Here is a 17493-nt window from a genome sequence, read left to right on the forward strand (position 1 = left end):
CCTGGCCAATGGTCAAATTGATTCCCTTTAAAAGTCGGTCCTTTCTGGCTCAAAAACGAAACTGGAATATCATCCGCCTGCTCTTGACATCTCAGTTGGCAGTTCTCCATGGCCTGGAAACCTGTCAGTTATTCAGTTAGCTGTTAGCTGTTAGCAGTTAGCAGTCAGCATTTAGCCACTGCTCAGCAGGTGCTGAGGTGCCAGGCGTTTTGGACCCTGAACCCGAACAGGAACCTGTCAACTCCGGGGAGCTGGCTCTGCTGGTCAACTCTTCGCAGCATCCCAAGTGTTGTGTCTGACAATTGCCTCCAGGTGACTTTTTCAACTGGCTGTGGAGTGCTTGGCAGCAGGGAATGCAAGAACTGGAGAAATCCGGCTGCATTGTTGCAGGTCCTTCGCCAGGATCTTGCACACTTTTGCCACTGGAATTGCCGCTCCTGGTCCGCAGGCCCGCAGCATTAACTTACAATAACGCCGCAGGGCGAGAGAATAAAGAGTGGTTTAAATGAAATCCGTAAAGTGTGTCAGCCAGGTCGCCGTCCGTTCGGTTGACAACTTGTTTGACATAATTCAACACGCAGTCGGCAGCGCGAACCTTTCTGACAGCAATTAAAAACGCATTTCCATCGCAATGCGATATCGGGGAACAAGGTTGGGATGCTCCGAGGGAAAGGAAAGAGGTCCCTGCTCATTTGAGCTGCTCAATTCGCTCCCGAAGGGCTTAAAGTAATTTACCCAGAAGAGCTCTGCAGGCAGCCAGGACTCCTTCCCTTTCTGCCATTAAGGCTTGAAACAAATAATTGCAAATAAATGCTGTTCAGTGGAGGGAACAATGAGATGCATTGACACTGGCGCGCACTGTCAGCTTCATCGCATCAGCATCAGAAAAACGGCATCAGCGGCCCAGGCACTGCCCTTAAATATGAAAATTAAAATTACAAAATGCACAAATTGCACCGAAGTGCAGCGGGGTGAAGTGCAGCGAAAATCATATTAATAAAAATAATGAGTTTGCCGCTTCCTCTTTGGCGGCGGCTCCTGCGAAAGCGGCTTGAAAACCCGATTAAAAATTGAGCAGCGAGCAAGGATGTTAAGTAGAAATGTCAATATGACAGCTGTCGTCTGGCCAAAAGGACGAGCGAGTTGATGAGGGCTTCAACTCAATGTCAGCAATGCACATTGTACATTGTACGGCGATGCATGGAACCCGTTCTCCAGTTTGTTTGCTAATGCTGTACATTTTCCCTGAGGAAAGGTTTCAAATAGCACGGCTTCGAACTTGGGTGGAAGATAAACCGCTCAAATCGATTATTAGCTTAGCTTTTCCTTGCCCATATTCATTTTCTGTTTACAAATCCCTTTCAAAAGATGCTTAATGCCGGAATTAGCTGCCTAATCTATTATTGCAGGATTTCACTTTGACCTATTGAGCGGAAAATGTGCAATTACTAAAGTTTTAAGCCGTACAGGCCATCGCATTCGGGATGCGACAGGCGAGAGAGCGACTTAAATTAAACAGGAATACTAGCAGAGTTGAGCGAAAGCTCCGATGGACAGATAACTGGGGGAAATCGTAAAAACCCTAGAGATCCGCCCATCCGGTGACACTCCTTGCGACACGCCCCGGCCAATTTATGGCAGCCAATAAATTTCCCGGGACAAAGCAAATTATTTTCTAATTTCAGCTAACCACGCGTGGAATCGCCTAGGACTTTGGCTTTATCTATCTGGGCCGTCGGCGTGGAACAATCAACGGACATTTGACATTGTTTAGTTTTCGTGGAATTTTTAATACATCTTTTTCCAAGGTGGCAATCAGACGCCCCTCTTGCCCTTCAGCCGAGACGTCAGTCCATTAGGCGGCCACGCTTCATTTACTCATTTCGTGCAATTTCTTAATATCAATTTTCTTTTGATTTTCGGTCGCCGACTTCCCAGACACGCAATCCCCTGCACTGTCCTGCGGAATCTCCAACACACGCACACTCGGCTCCTGCGACTGCTATTCCGTTGTCCTTTCCTGACAGCGAATAATTTGCCGTCGTTTGTGTTGGACCCCGCCTCGTTACTCCGCTTCCTCGGCTGACTTTCGTTGGCTCCTTTGTTGTGGCAGCACGTGAGGACCTTTAACGCCCCGCACTTCCAAAGGTGGTCCTTGCCAGAACCCGAAACGTCTCACTGGGGGACAGCCAAATTTAAAGTACATTCAACGAATGGTGAAATATCTTTTAGCTTTTTGCTACCAATTTAACCCAACCCATTTAATACCATTACTTTAGTTATGAAAATTTGAATGTAAAATATAAATTAAATTAGACTAAGATTAAAAACTGGATAAAATTATCCTTTTCAAAAATGACTCTAAAAGATTTCAGGACTTCTGAAAGTTAATAATCTTGTATTTTTTAAAAGCCCATGAGCACTAGTAAAAAATTGTTCAGCAAACTTAATCATTTAATATTTTTAGTCCAATAAATCGGAAAAAAGGCTAAAGACTTTTTTATAAAAGTATTTCGGAATTTAATATTTTTATTGCCACCTGGGCCCTCATCCCTTAAACTATTTGCAAGTCTCGCAGCTTCTGCGAGGGACAGCCAACTCCGACTAAAAGCAGCAATCAAGCTGCTAGGCAAATCCAATAACCCAATAACAAATATCTGGAGGCCTCGGCACGCACTTAAGTGCCACACAAAGCGCAGCCAATCGCGATGTCCAGGGAGATGTCCTAAGATCGCAGACTAACAGTGGGTCAATTCAATTCAATTTAATTTATCGTTTAATGACTTAAAATAACATAAATTTGAACATTTGTTTAACATTTTAGAGATGGAAAATAAAGTAAAAAGTTAATTTGAAAATTATATAAAAGAAAAACTTTCCTAGTAAATTTCCTTTATTTAAACTAAAATTATATTAAAGTCGAATATCCTCAATTTCGGTGTGCGCGAATGACATAATGCTAAGTGAATATTAGAATAGAATGATCTACGTTAGCTTTCTTTTATAAAAATTGTAAGAATTTCTTGATTATTTAAGTTTTTTTTTTCTGTATTAATGCATTTTGAATAAACTTAAAAATATACCTATTATTTCATGTACTATAATATCCCTTTGACTATCTCTTTTATTGTGAGTTATTTGGCCCACTGTGCTGCTGAGCGATGTTAATACAATTAAAAATCCCCCAATTTTCCCTCAACCTGGCGGAGGCCCCAAGTTCCTGGCAGATATCCAAGGGCCATTGTGGCTGTTGTTGTTATTGCTGTGGTTGCTGGTGGCAGCGTGGATAGTTGTGGATGTCAGGATGAGGACCTCACGGCATCTTGCCACCGATGCCGTGATGCCATTAGTCGTAAGTGGCGTTTTCCTTTTGATTTTGGTGGCATTTGACTTTATTAACCAAAACTACTCTGAGGCTCCTTAGCCCAGGTGCCTGGGATGGCTCCGTGTGAGTGACTGGGTGTGGGTGTGGGGACTGAGGATGAGGCTGTCTGGCCGCATCGAAATGGGTCAATATGTGTGCGCTCCACTTGGGCGGCTCATGTAATATGTATTCAGCCGGCCGCAGTCGAGTGACATCCTTGGAGACCTCAGCGAAATGGGCGAAGGAGAGGGTACTTACCAGTACGTTGGGGTGTTTGCATTTGGTTTATGCACGCGACGCCTTTAGGTTTAAGATTTGCCCGCTCAATTCTGGTCGTGACAGGACGGAGGACTGTACCTGCTCAATCATTCATTTGGCCTTTGTTTATTTATTTTACTAATGGAATTATTTCCTGCACCACTTGTTGTCGTTTTTGGCGGTGTCTCTCTTCATTCGGCTGTCATGTGCAGGTGACTGGCTAAAGTGCGTCATCTTTTGCCATTGGTTTTCCATTCATTATTCAAAGGTGTGCTTATCCACTAGTTTAATGCAATTCATTTGGCGGACTCCTTGCCTGATAGATGTCGTTAGCGATGACCTTTTCCATTGCTTACTCTGATCTCTAAGAATTTCCCAACTGAGTCCTTACAATGCTTCATCAGCCAATACAACTTGCAAGCAGCGATTGTGGATCTTTTTATGCATTGACAATGTGTCAGCGGCAGGAGATCCGAAGCCAAGCAAAGCCAAAGCTGTCACCACCTGGGGAAGCTGGTGGAACGAGAGGTGCCGAAGGCATCGCCAGCTGTAAATCATGTGACATGTATTAAAATTACAATGAAGCCGGCACAAAGGCCGCTCGATGGATATTGCGGAGGAGGAGGTTTGAGGGCGCAGCAAGGACATCCGTGCGCGATGGTAAGATGGAATTGTAATTTCAGCTTTGAATATGTGCCAGAAGGGGTTCTGCTTGGAATGTCATTCACTGGCAGTTTTGGCATTTTCCCGACTTAATTCGGTTCCTTTCTCTGGCCTCTTACATCGGCCAGACAATACACCTGCGCTACACACTGAGCTGTCACTCCGACTCTCAAGACGCAGCACATACACATCCCCATTTATTATTGTAATTTAATAAAGGCAGGCAAGGAAGGACCAAGGGCCACACTTGGGCCAGTCGCAGCCCGACAACTCGCATAAAATGGAGTTAAATCAGAAAAATTGTCATCGAGGCGAAATTGAAAGTAAATTCGTTCGGTTTATTGCTGCAGCCCTTTCAATGGCTGCAAACACAAGAAGGAACATGTAAATCAATTTGTCGAATTTTCTTTTTACTTTCGCTGGCCTCCTTCGATCGAGGAGATGCCTTTGGCACGTAGTTGCTGCAGTGAACTCGAGAAAGAGATTGAGTGACAGAGTAGAACAGTGAATTGTATAAATACGGAAGAGGTTTGGCCCTCGACTATACTAATATATATTTAAGAATCAAATCAAATAGTGAACCCATTTTATAATGGAGTTACTAAAAAATAATATCGAAAGTATCAGCAACTATGTCTGATAGGTATTACCTATAGGTATCACCTATTCATTAACTTCTTAACTTTCTTACGGAACTTTTTTCTGCAACTATTATAAAACTAATTAGTCCATAGAATCCAGCACTAAGAACTATTTTTTATCAATTATTCTTCATATTCATATTAAAGGATTGATTGGAAAAAATTGCTAGTACTTTATATTTTTTTCGACCTTCTGTTGAGTGTGCGTATGTGCTCGGAAAATTAAATATACTGAAAACCCAACGAGAATGTTTAATTACTTTGATTAAATTGAAACAAGTTTACCATCTTTGACTAGCAAGAGTTGCTTCAAACTTTTTGCAAAAGTTGGTCAGGTCCAGAATCCTTGACAGGACAAGCTAGTAGGAATCGGAATAAAAGTGACCCGAACGGAAAAACTTGTTCTTTTATAGGGGTTATTTGTTGAATATTGATTTTTACAATTGTGTAAATTTCAATGAGCATTAAAAGTTAGCCCACTAGCGATTCATTAAGTCACTTGGAAACAATTTGAACGATTTAATTTCACTGTGATTATTTAATGTATTCTTAGTTTGTAAATTAATATACAAATCAACCAAACATAGTTCAAATTCCAAATATAGTTTAAATAGAGTTTGCGCTTTATTGATATTTAATCCAGTTCACTTTACAGTTTCTAGTTCCTTGTTGTAATTTTTGAAATGTTGATCCACTTTATCATATAGGAAATGGAAATTATTAGGAAAAAAATGATAACTTTGTAGATTTCTATTAAATTTTCTTTTACTCTGGGTTATGACTTTTTCCTAATTTCGATTTTAATTTTAAAAAGATTGAACTACTATATCATATAGCTGCCGCAGAAACGATCGAAAAATTAAAGTGAAATATAGAAAATATAACATTTTTGTGATTTGTAAATTAATAGAATGATCTGCAAGGGTATATAAGCTTCGGCTTGCCGAAGCTAGCTTCTTTTCTTGTTTTTCTACAATAATTATAAATTTAATGAGTCCATAGAATCCAGCACTAAGTACTAATTACATTATAATTTCATTAAAGGATTGATTGGAAAAATTGCTAGTACACAGAGAAAAAAATGGAACAATACCAGATTGATATTGTCTCCTCAATTTGTACATATCAATTTTTCCATATAAATGTAATACGAATTCATACCAATATGATACGAAATCATAACAATTACCCATGTTGATATGAATCCGTAACATATTAATATGAATACTTCAAAGATTGATATGTTTTTCATATCAAATGGGGCATCGAAAAGTCTTCGAAAAAATAGTATGGCTGTAAAGTTGTATTTTTGTTGTATTTCTGGTATTATACCGCTTTATATGCTGTGGTCACACTTACAAGTTGAGCATGCTTAAACGAGCTAATTTTACATTCAAGTTTAGCTAATATACTCGCGTGTAACTTGTCGCGATGGCCCAATAGGTAACGCATCCGACTCTGATGCGAGAGGACCCCGGTTCAAAACCGGCTAAGGCAGAGAAAGTAAAAAGTTTTTAAGGCGCATAATTAACATTTCCTTAACAATATTAAGAACAAAATTGTTGTAAAAAGTTAATATGATAAGATTACTAATAAAAAAAAAAGTTGTGTTGTGTTGTGAGCGGGATTTGAACCCCGTTCCCCCGAGCACAAAATAATATCAGGACCTAGCACCTTGGCCTCTGAGCCATGCAGACATTTTTTTTTTCGTGGCAGAATGCTTTTCTGAGTTAGAGAAAATACAATACAAAATTTTGTAGCAAAATTTGATATGAGATCATAACAATCTTGTACGAAAAATACCTTATTAATATGTTCGAAAATACCAATTTGGTATGTTCGAAAATATCATTTTGGTATGACCACATATGGGACCAAAATTGATATGAAAAAATACCCGAATGATGACCAGTTTTGGTATTTTTTTTTCTCTGTGTACTTTATATTTTTTTGGTTCTAGCGATCCGAGGTGTTGACTTTCCTTGCGGTTTTTGGTTGTTGGTGCTATTATTTTTACCGAATTTGTATTGCCTTGCTGATAACGTCATTTCTGTTTAGAGAAAATAAATTCTTGTCATGCGCCTACGCTTCAATTTTGTTGGACTTTTGATACTTTTGCTGGCGTCCTTACCTCGAGTTCGTGCTTTTCGCAGCACTGGAAATTGCTCGCACGCCTACGGGACATCGTATAAGTTCGTGTGCAAGGGTAAAGTGTCGCAAGATATGCACATATTATTTCGGGACAATCGAGCACCCCCGGAAACAACCTTTAGCGTGTGGGAAAGCGAGGAGTCGAATTTCCTGATCTCGTTTTACACCGAGGCGCTGACAAAATTTGAAACCATCTATTTGGCACAATCCCCGTTCATGCTCAGCCACTACTTCGTGGGGCTTGCAGGGAACGGATCCGTGGAACATTTAATGATCTCACCGTCTACACTTCACTGCTTCTCCTTCAGTCTGCGCTATCCGAACGAGCTGAGAAGGCATTGCCTTAAAGAAGGCTTGGGAGATGGAGATGATGTGGCCAAAAGGCCGATCCTTCAGTACGGTTCGCTCTCCGTAAAAGTGCCCGTGGCCGCAGAAACGAGTGCTGCTGGTACCATCCATCTGTTTCAGGCGTTGCTGCTCCTCGTGTATGCGATAATATAACAATATATCTGATTTGTACAAGCAAAGTGGTTCTTTTTTTCGCATTAATTAAAAGACAAAATTACAAGTGCAAATGAAGTTGTAGTTTATTTTCAATAAGATCATCGATCTTCTTCTACGATCAAAATGTCAGCCATGATTTATCAGTCGGCACACATTCCCCCCTCGCTTTAGACCTTCACACTCAGGCAGCCATGATATGGAAACTGTGGATTCTGCCACTCGCATATCTTCTGGCCTCCACCGAGGGCTCCTTCGACTCCTGCGACTTTTTGCTGGAGAACGAAGTTCCATTCACACTGGCCTGCAAAGCCGAGTACAGCAACGACCTCAAGTTAAACTACCGAGACATTTGGCTCAAGGCCGACGTGCCCTACTTTCTGTGGTGGAGGCGACAGCCAACTCTGGAGCTGCTGGTCTCCTTCTACGAGTCCCCCATCTCGCCCTGCAAGAACGTTAGTCTGAGCCTCAACTGCCTTCACTGCTCCGACTCCGAGGAGCCCGGCATCCACATCCGTCCCGAGGGCATCCACTGTTTCGACTTCACCTTCTCCTATGTGCGGCAGCTGATGAGGCACTGTGGCCTGTCCCCCGAATCGAAGCAGGATGCCCACGTGGCCATCCACTACGCGAGGCGGGTTCCCAATCGGGATGCCCCTTCTTCGGCCAATCGCGTGCTGAGGATCCTTTGGTGGTAAGGTAGTTAGATGGTCAACGGAGAAACTTCTGTCAAGCGGGAGACAAATGATCGGAACCGTTTTTATTCTCCTGGAAATTCCCATCAAATTTTTCGAAAATGATCAAAGAATCATTTGCCTATAAGCAATGCCAGTGCGCCTCTCAAGCGCACGAAGTCTGAATAACAAGTGGATCGACTGTCCGCCGCTCCATCGTCCTCAGCAAACCCAGCACCCCCAGCAACCTCGGCATGCCCTGCGGCCGATCCGCAGGCCACCTAGTCCGCCCCAGCTCCAGCTCCAGATCCAGCCCGAAACCCATCCAGTCCTCCTCCTAGCGCTCATCCTGCTGATCCTCGCACCCGCCCCGGCTCTATGCAAGGAACAGAACTGCACCTTCCTCGACAACTACATCCTGAAGTTCGTCTGCCACGGCAGCTACGTTGAGGAGATGCGGCTGGAGCACAAGGACCGCATCCCGGCCATCGGGACGCCGTACGCCATCTGGAAGCGGTCCGATTTAAACGAACCGTCCTACCTGCTCATTTCCTTCTACGACTCGCAGCTCTTCAACTGCTACACGGTGGTGATGAACAAGGGCAAGTTCTACTGCGATGGACGCAACTACATCGAGCCGAACACGGACGCCGTCCAGCTGCACTGCATCAACTTTCCGTTCCACTACACCACACACCTGTACGATGCGTGTGCCAAGAAGCCGAGCTCGGTGGGATCGCCGCCCATTTCGGTGGCCATCGCCTACATGAAGGACAATATCAGGAGGACGGATGAGGCAGGACCTCGCCTGAAATGCGCCGCGGCTGTCCCCTTTCTTGTGACCATAATCCCCTTTCTGCTATCGCGATATTTTGGTATTTTACTATGTCAATAAAATGGTTCCGAATAGTTATAATGTCGATTAATGCTGGGGATGGACTTCCTCTTATCCTTTATCCTTTATCCTGCCACCTAATCCGCTGCCACCTATCTGCTCGTTTGCCCTGTGATTGCAGGCATTATCTCGAGGCTGCTTATTTTACTCGGATAAACAAAATGGGCGGGCAACCTCCGACTGGAAGTTCAGCAGAGTCCATTGTAGTTGGCCAACTGGTTGACGCTGCTGCTGTTGTGCCATGAAATTTTAGACATCCCAACAATGGCAGCCAAATGCAGGCATACACACACACACACACTGGCTTGGATAACTGCCATTTTCACGCACACAAACAGCGAGATGGGTGGTGGTTGGGGGCATCACATTTCATTGTCATCATTGTCATTGGCGTTGGCGTAATTTATGTGCTTATATGGACTGCCGCCATATTGGCCTGCGGTGGACCCACAAAACTCGAAATAGGGGAAGACTTTAAGCAAAGTCATTAACTCTCTGTAGTGTTAAAGAGTTCTGGAAAACGAATCAAATACGCAGTGAGAAGTTCTTCTTGTATTTTATTGAGAAAACGACAGTAATCACTTGGGAACAATTTTGAGCAGGGTGCGGAAAAGCTCTTTATGCTGCCGACCCTGCGAAATAGTCGTCTGTGGCAGTCGCGTTGAGGATCCTCCCATTCCCAACCCTCCTTTAAGGTCGCATCCACTCTGGGCCTTCTCCAGCTTACGCACTATGTAGAGCAGGACGAACATGGAGCAGAAACGCATTTTGACCAGACTGGAACTTGAATTTTGAACTTCTCAGATGACAGCAATATCACTTCTGAAGCAATACAAACACCAGGCAGGTCAGCAAAGCACCAAAAGCCGGTCTTCCTGCCGCAGAGGCCAGTTTATGAGTTATTTTCTTCCTGGGAGCATAATGGATCGCAGCCTCGCCCTGCCACTGGCCATTCAAAAAGTGCCTAACTCTTGGCTGGGTGCACTCGAACATCAAGTCGTCCACATAGCTCATTATGTTCCTGTGACAAAATATCTGCGAGTTGGGTAATCTCAATGGCGATTCATCGTCTCCACAAAAGAAGTCCAAGGCATCGTTTAGCTGAATCGAATTATTACAACTTTGTACTGGAGACTCGTTGAAGCTAACCAGCAGGAAATAAAACCCAGTCTGGATATGGTAGAAGATCTTGTAAGGTGCATTGATGGAAGTCAGAGAGTCCCTGTATTTCAGAAAGAGATCGATGTTGTAAACCCCTCCGCAGAGCAATTGCAAGCGAGCTTGCTGGATTAATGGGCAGAAGAGCTCGTCCTCCAAGGAATGGGATTGTCGGAACGTCGTTGCCATGACCAAAAACAATGAAAGAATCAAGTTATGCATAATTTATTTCTATCAATTCAACTCGAAACTACTTTGAATGACAACTACGTATTTAAATTGTAACCTTCTAAGCCAAATCTGATAGAGAACAAACTCTGAATGCTTATCCAAACATTCACACTCAAATGCCGCTGCACATTGAATGTCAGCCGAGGAACACCCGCTGATGAATATCACATTAAAAATAAGGGAAAGCGAAGCGGCGAGCTTCCCTCTGCTGAGTCTGTATTATCATCATTAGTTTCTAACGTGGCCCAAACAAAGGCTTTCCTCTCACGCGCATGTCCTGATTTTCACACATGGCTGATAATGCACACACACGAAAAGGCATTCCAAACAGGATATAGAAAGGGCAGGGCACACTAAGTGCGCATTTGCGTGCGACTTTTTGTGAATCTACCTTTTTATATTTTTGGAGCAGCCTTTCACTTTCACCTGCAAACAAAAATATAATATGAAAATGTGCCAACCAAAATAAGCAAGAGATGGCGCCCGAGCAGGGCCTTCAAAATAAACATTTATAAATACCGGGGAAATGTTAGATTTAAACCATGATCTTTCACTCCAAGCCCAAATCTGTCAAAGCAAACAGCATACAAAAATAATAATTGATGTTTTCCTTTCGTAATTTCATTCAACTTTGATTGAATTAAAAGTCATAAAAGGGAACGTTCCCCATAACGGACCCAAATTTAGTTTCGCATGTGCTTGGCCCCTTCCCCTTTCCTCCACGACCCTTGTCGACGCTTTTTGAGCAATTAAAATTTCTCTGTGCTCTGTGTGCCATTTTTGTTATTGCCGTGGCTCTGAATGCATTTTTCAGCACTGAATGTTTTCTGTTTCCCTATGTTTTTTTTCGTTTTTGTTTGCTTGTAAAATAAAAATTACGTATACGCCAACAACTTCAAATGGCGCAACATGGCGTATGCGTGATGTTGTTGCTCTTACTGCCATATTTCGCTGCACACCGGCTGCCATTTCCGCACCAAACAAAAGCAAACAGAGCGAATGGCAGATACAACGGCCGCCCACTCCCTTCCTTCTCTCGCAAGGACCGCGCATATCTATAAAATACGCAATTACAACATGTTGCCGCAGTCGCAGTCGTCCTGGGTTCCCCTTACCCTCCCCTCACCCTCGCGTTGCTGTGGCTCTCTTTATGAATTTATACATAGCCCGCCGCAGCTGCACCACCCCAGCCGAAGCCCTTGGCCCCACTACACGCCACGCAGAGTGCACTCGCTTTGTTGCATCCACTCAGCAGTTGCCATTAGCGGAGTGCGATGCGAGTGGGGATTTAAAAATACATATCTTTGATATGGTAATTCTTAGGGCATCTAAGCTGTGTCCACGGCGAGACTGCTGGAGATCAAATCCGAGTCGGATCTCGGTGAGAGTGGAATTATTCAATTGCCAGGCGAGTTAAAGATCTTTCTTCTAGGTGACCCCAGCGCCAGAAGCCAATGTTTAGCTTTTCCTCGCTTTCCCCACAGGATTCTTTCCCCATTCAGGATTCAGGACTCAGGACAATCTCCGGCGAAGCTCGTTAGGAATCGGTTTTGCGCTGGGGCTCCTCTGCGCTCTTTTATTGTCACTAGTTTTGTTTTTGTGCAGTCGGTTGCAAATGGCAAGTGGCACACGCTGCAAAGGGTGAAGCCGGGTGCCCATGAGTTATGCCCTGCGATATGCGCGAACTAAGTTAGTTTTGTATATTTTATGTGCAGTTAAGCGTTTTGCATACTGCACCTCGGCGGGCGGGGCAATAACAGAAACAGGTGTCGAGAGGGTCGCGGAAACCCAGCGCAAAATGGCTTTGCAAACGAGTGTTGCAGAGTGGAGAGCTCCAACCTTTCAGCATATGATTGTGAGTGCTTAATTGGTATCAAGTTGTTGCTGGCTGGTCCCCATCAAGCTGTTGAAGGAGCCCTGAAGGATGGTTTTTTTCCTTAAAAATGTCATTCCTAAATGGGCTTACCTGAATTTTCGGATTTATCCGTTGAACTGATCAATGCTGGAAAATCCTATCGGTTTTGATTTGCACTCCGTTGCCCGACAGAAATCTTTGAAAGCTCTGCAAACGCGATAAATTAAAACAGTAAAAAGAAAGCGGAGGAGGAAAATATTAAATCTTCTCGAGTGCCACCCATTGACTGGGCGAGAGAGGAGGGGAGGAAAAACGAGTAGTACATGAAGTAATTGGAGCAATAAAACCAGAAACCGTGTGAATAAAAATAAAGAAAAGCTTCGACGACTACCGTGCGCTGGATACAATGATGTGGCTGGGAGGAGGCTATGTGCCAGTTGCTCGCTGCATCCTGGCAGGTAGTAAAGTAACAGGAATCAAAATAATAAATCAAAATTGTGTGAGCTTGTGCAGCAGCGCCATCCAACAGTTGGCAGCCAGCTCCTCCTCCTCCTTCAGCTGCACTGCACTGGCATGCCAATGGAGACGCCGAGTCCCCTTTCTTCGACCGCCAGCGATGTGGGCGTGACACGGTGGGGAGAAATTCTGCCCTCAGTTGTGAGGGAATCTTTGGCCGCACATCCTCTCCTACAGAGGAAAAAATGTAGTAAAAAAAGGAACCAACGTTGGGCAAGATCAATGTTAATTACCCTTGCCGATCGTTATTATTAAATTAAAAATGTATTTTAGAAGTATTACAAAAATGTTACCTGTAGATAAGATGTTACAAAAAATATTATACATATTTTTGAATTATTTATACATTTATTTTTGACCTTCAGTACGGCAGTTGTATTTATTTATTTATTTCGTTGTTATGAAATAATAGAAAAATGTTATATCCCAGAGTAAAACGAAACACGATTAAAACCATCGAAGCATAAAACTGTTTCCTTTAAATTTTCCATTCATTTTCTGATTGCTCCTATGCACACTGGGCCAGCCGATCAGATTTTTGGCCAAAAATACGTTTTTCTTTTTTAAGAAAATGACCAAATTGAGTTTGGGATCCTTTTTATAATACATTAAACTAATTTATGCCAAAGTTTCAAAGAATTCGGGCAAGTAGTTTTCTTTTACCATATTTTCAAAGTGAAAAATTCATAAAATATTGATGGAAATGAAAAAAAATGTAGAAGTCAAAGATGCTGATGTTGCTGTTCGACTTCTTTCCGAAACTTGCAGAAGGGATTATTTTCAACAAGTAAAAAATATAATATAGCTCGTATGTCTTACTTGTTTGCTAAAATAAATGTAATTGTTAATTTTTACGCTTTTTTTCAGCAAATGAGTACTTTGCTTTTCGAGTGCCTTCCCCAAATTAGTTCATTCCTTCAAAAAAAAATTCGTTGATCAATTTACTAAAAGCGTAGCCCACCGACTCGATGCGGTTTTGCCTTAGTTTTCGGTAATTTAAGTTTTAATTGAAGGCTTAACTCGAAGTCGAGCTATTTTAAAGAGCTTAGCTAAGAGAGCCCAAGAGTATGCCATACTTTATTTCTTCAGGTTTTGGTGAACATTTTGCGCTCAAAAATTTGATTTTAGTGTGACTAAAATCTAAAATCTACTTTTTACGTACACTAATCGATTATGGTATTTTCCAAACCTATATCTATCTATTTAATCAGGACTATGCAAATAAAAATGTAGCATACTTTTGTGATGACTTCAGAATATGTCAAATTAACATTAAACAAATCAAAAAACAATATTTTTAAACAATTTTTTTTACATAATTTTATTATATAAAACTTAAAAGGTAACAAGAACAAAAAAATAGAAATTTTTTTTAAATCGATTGTTTGATAAACGTTGATGTGGGAGCCTCCGAAAGTTGCACTTTTTAACGGTTCATAAATCTTAAATGATATTTTATATTATATTAATATTTTTTAGTGATGTTAATTTTTTTTAGTTTGTTTTATCTCATACTTTATTGTTTTCGAAAATTGAAGAAGTGCGTCTTCTAGTTATTTTTTTAAAAATAAAAAACCGAAAAGTACGTAAAATTTTTCGACTTTGGTCTGAATTATCTATATCATATAAAATTCCAAGTAATTTTACTTTAGTTCGTTGGAAAGTTCAATCTTTTAAGAAAAAAACGCTAAAAACAGCATCCTTCTAACTGTCCTAGGAAAGAAATTACAGATTTTTGGCCAAAAAATTAACTTTCTGGCCCAGTGTGCTATGTACGAATGTCCTCCGATTATTTTGAAATTAAATTCAAAGTTCCAATAACCTAGAATAATGGTATTTGGAAGACAAGAAGATAATACGTAAAAAATAAACAAAGCTTTAACTTGAAAAATTAATGTGAAATAATAGGATTTTTAACATTTTTGCGATTTGTAAATTAATAGAATGATCTGCAAGGGTATATAAGCTTCGGCTTGCCGAAGCTAGCTTCCTTTCTTGTTTTTTCCTGTGTATAATGCCTTTCTGCCCGGGCGACCCACACAGGTTTCAGGTTGTTAAAAATTACAAATAAAATAAGCATGGAACGGAATGGTGGAGCCGCGATGCTGCCAGTGCAAAATGTGGCATTTGATTTACGTTTGCAATTGCTCGAAGCTGTTAAATAGTGCAGCTCCCGTGTATGGCACACTGTTCCTTCTCCTCCTCCGCACTCGGGGGTTCACATTCACTGTTAATGATCAAGTGGCATCCTGACTTGCATCCCCTTGGGGGAAGCTTAAAGTGGTCGGTTAGTTGCCCGAGACCGCTTTGGGTTTCTGAAATAGCGCGAAATAGTTCTAGCAGCTAATGGCGTGTGGAAATCAATGGAAGTCAAGCCGGATTTTTACAATTTATGACGAGAACGGAGATCAAGTGACTACGAACCGCTGATATTACGGCGAAAAGTCTTCACTTTCGCTTTTCGTCCTCTTAAAATATTTGTAATAATTTCACAGTCATATCATTTTGATTAACCATCCGCTGAAGTGCTTGGTTTCCATGTTTCAACGCCCCCTCGAAATTCCGTCCAGCAATCCCCGGTGAAATTAGCGCGTTTCAAGCTCGGCTTACCGCTCGACTGGTGAAACGAAAGCCGGAGGCCTCTCGTATTCGAAATGATTGGCCTTTGGCCGGCTGTCAGCCGCTTGTTTAATTACACGCTCGCCATCCGGCGGGCGAAATTGGGTCAGGAGCAGAAAGTAATGCGGAGTGTTGTTGCATAGTTTCATTTAACCGGGCGCATTACGCCTGACAGGCAACGAGCGACAGGCCGGTGGCAACAACTACACATTCTGCAGCATTTGCAAAATCGTCGCAGCACTTAAAACGCCATAAAGTATGCAACAGTATGCAGACAAAGAGCGAACATCGCAACTGTCGAGCGGTTTTTTCCACCATAATAATTCAAATGAGATTTAAAGTTTCACTCTGTATCCACTTCACAGTCGCCCCATTTTCACCCCTCCCCACCCCAGGCCACGCCCATCACCCCCGCACACGAGGCGGGCCACAAAGTATGCAACGATTTATTTAAATAACAGAGCCAACGTCTTCCACAGCTCGCAGTGTTTGTCCTTGTTTGCTTGTGTTTGTTGTGCTGCATTTGCGCAAATGTAAGCACTTCTCCGCGGTGCGTTGCCTCCGCTTTCGCCGCTTTCTCCGCTTTCAATGCTTTCTCCGCCAGATAAGCAACACAATGCGCCATTTGCAGGATTTGCGCCTGCGATGGGCGGGATAAACAAGCAAACAAAAACAGGGAGCGATGAGCGCCGAGGTAAACACACACGGCAGGTGCTCAAAGCGCCACCTGGCGGCGGGGGCAGGTCCCTAATGATGTTGCCAAAACTAACACGGAGATCGTCTTTGTGTATGGAGGTGTGTGGAAAAATTCCCGGGGCTTAAGAAGGAGGGCTTTATTCGTCTGTTTTTCTTTCGCAGCCATTCGAACGAAAAGCGATCAGCAAATAACCCAATTTCGATTGGTAAAACACGATGGCCGCAGTTCTAGTAGCAAATCCGGCCGAGAATTAAATTAAACCGCACACCCGTTTCATTGCCTTCATTACCGAACAAACCACACCCATAAAAAGGGGCGCAACAGAGCCGTAAAACAACATTTCAAACTTAACTTAATTAACAATTTTTATAACCAGGGCGGGCAAAACTTTTACAGCCGACGAAATCCAAAGCTCGGCACAAAAATGAAAACGAAACAGAAAAATTGGCCCAGAAAAAGGCCAACCAATTTAAGCGGCTTATGGCCCGGACCCCTGCCCCCAAAAAATAATTTACCACCATAGCCATTGCCTGCCGGTCGGCTTGAAGTTTGCCGCGATTTCGGGCAACAAGAAATGCGCGCTGAAAAAAAGTCTGCCGGCGAATACCGCAATAAATACCGCACAATAAAAGCAAATCTATAAAACACAAGTGAGCAGGACTCGCTCAGGGGAATGGACGAGCAGATACTGTATACGATGGCTAGCACCAGATGGGATTGGGGACGAGGGATTGCAGGCCGTTTTCCACACGCAAAGCAATCCTGATTCTGGCAGCATTTTTTGTTCAATCGATTTTTGCTAGCTCCGCTTTGGCTCCGGCTTCCTTTTTTGCATACTTCACACCATTGACGGGCCTGCGGGCCCCGGGCCGCCCTTGCCGTGCAGGGGGATACGGATACCTGTCTCCTCCTGCAATCAGGGAATCCAAGCGGAAACCGAAAATCCCCGACACTTTATTTTATTACATTTTAGTGGTGCGGCGCAGCCAACAAAAGGCAAGGCCCGAATGCCACGACACGACCATAAAAGAGGCACAATAGAGCCCGCTGAGATCCTGAAATTGGTTATTCGTCAGAGCTCTGCGACATTTTGATTTGTTCATCTCTGAAAAGTATAGAAGCTAAATGTTCTTTCATTTGAATATGTATTCACTTTTGGTATTGCATCGCCTTTTTTCCCCATAAAGTTTGTGGAACGCAAAATATTTTTTCTTACAGAAAATTGTTTAAAAAGGATATTTTATGTGTACTTATAAATTTGTGAAACTTT

The 17493-nt window shown here is 42.7% G+C and overlaps 5 protein-coding genes across 5 annotated transcripts in view; 4 read left to right on the forward strand and 1 right to left on the reverse strand.

Annotated features, from left to right (window-relative positions):
• Window positions 1–17493, forward strand: part of LOC108062178 (uncharacterized) — a 303814-nt gene that overhangs the window by 112755 nt on the left and 173566 nt on the right. The gene's annotated exons all lie outside the window — the stretch shown is intronic.
• Window positions 6958–7639, forward strand: LOC108062187 (uncharacterized). The gene has a single exon (XM_017148750.3). It carries the CDS (start codon window positions 7003–7005, stop codon window positions 7576–7578), a length of 576 nt encoding a protein of 191 aa, XP_017004239.2. The 5' UTR covers window positions 6958–7002; the 3' UTR covers window positions 7579–7639.
• Window positions 7652–8276, forward strand: LOC108062177 (uncharacterized). The gene has a single exon (XM_017148732.3). It carries the CDS (start codon window positions 7773–7775, stop codon window positions 8274–8276), a length of 504 nt encoding a protein of 167 aa, XP_017004221.2. The 5' UTR covers window positions 7652–7772.
• LOC108062188 (uncharacterized) lies at window positions 8397–9161 on the forward strand. The gene has a single exon (XM_017148751.3). It carries the CDS (start codon window positions 8404–8406, stop codon window positions 9145–9147), a length of 744 nt encoding a protein of 247 aa, XP_017004240.2. The 5' UTR covers window positions 8397–8403; the 3' UTR covers window positions 9148–9161.
• Window positions 9691–10586, reverse strand: LOC108062176 (uncharacterized). Its single transcript, XM_070214946.1, has one exon. It carries the CDS (start codon window positions 10525–10527, stop codon window positions 9964–9966), a length of 564 nt encoding a protein of 187 aa, XP_070071047.1. The 5' UTR covers window positions 10528–10586; the 3' UTR covers window positions 9691–9963.

The sequence above is a fragment of the Drosophila takahashii genome, chromosome 3L, assembly GCF_030179915.1.
Source record: "Drosophila takahashii strain IR98-3 E-12201 chromosome 3L, DtakHiC1v2, whole genome shotgun sequence".
NCBI classification, from domain to species: domain Eukaryota; kingdom Metazoa; phylum Arthropoda; class Insecta; order Diptera; family Drosophilidae; genus Drosophila; species Drosophila takahashii.

Excerpts from the sequence above, each read along its gene's own strand:
- LOC108062188 (XM_017148751.3), top strand. The coding sequence starts at position 8,404 with ATGCCAGTGCGCCTCTCAAGCGCACGAAGTCTGAATAACAAGTGGATC.
- LOC108062187 (XM_017148750.3), top strand. The coding sequence starts at position 7,003 with ATGCGCCTACGCTTCAATTTTGTTGGACTTTTGATACTTTTGCTGGCG.
- LOC108062177 (XM_017148732.3), top strand. The coding sequence starts at position 7,773 with ATGATATGGAAACTGTGGATTCTGCCACTCGCATATCTTCTGGCCTCC.
- LOC108062176 (XM_070214946.1), bottom strand. The coding sequence starts at position 10,527 with ATGCATAACTTGATTCTTTCATTGTTTTTGGTCATGGCAACGACGTTC.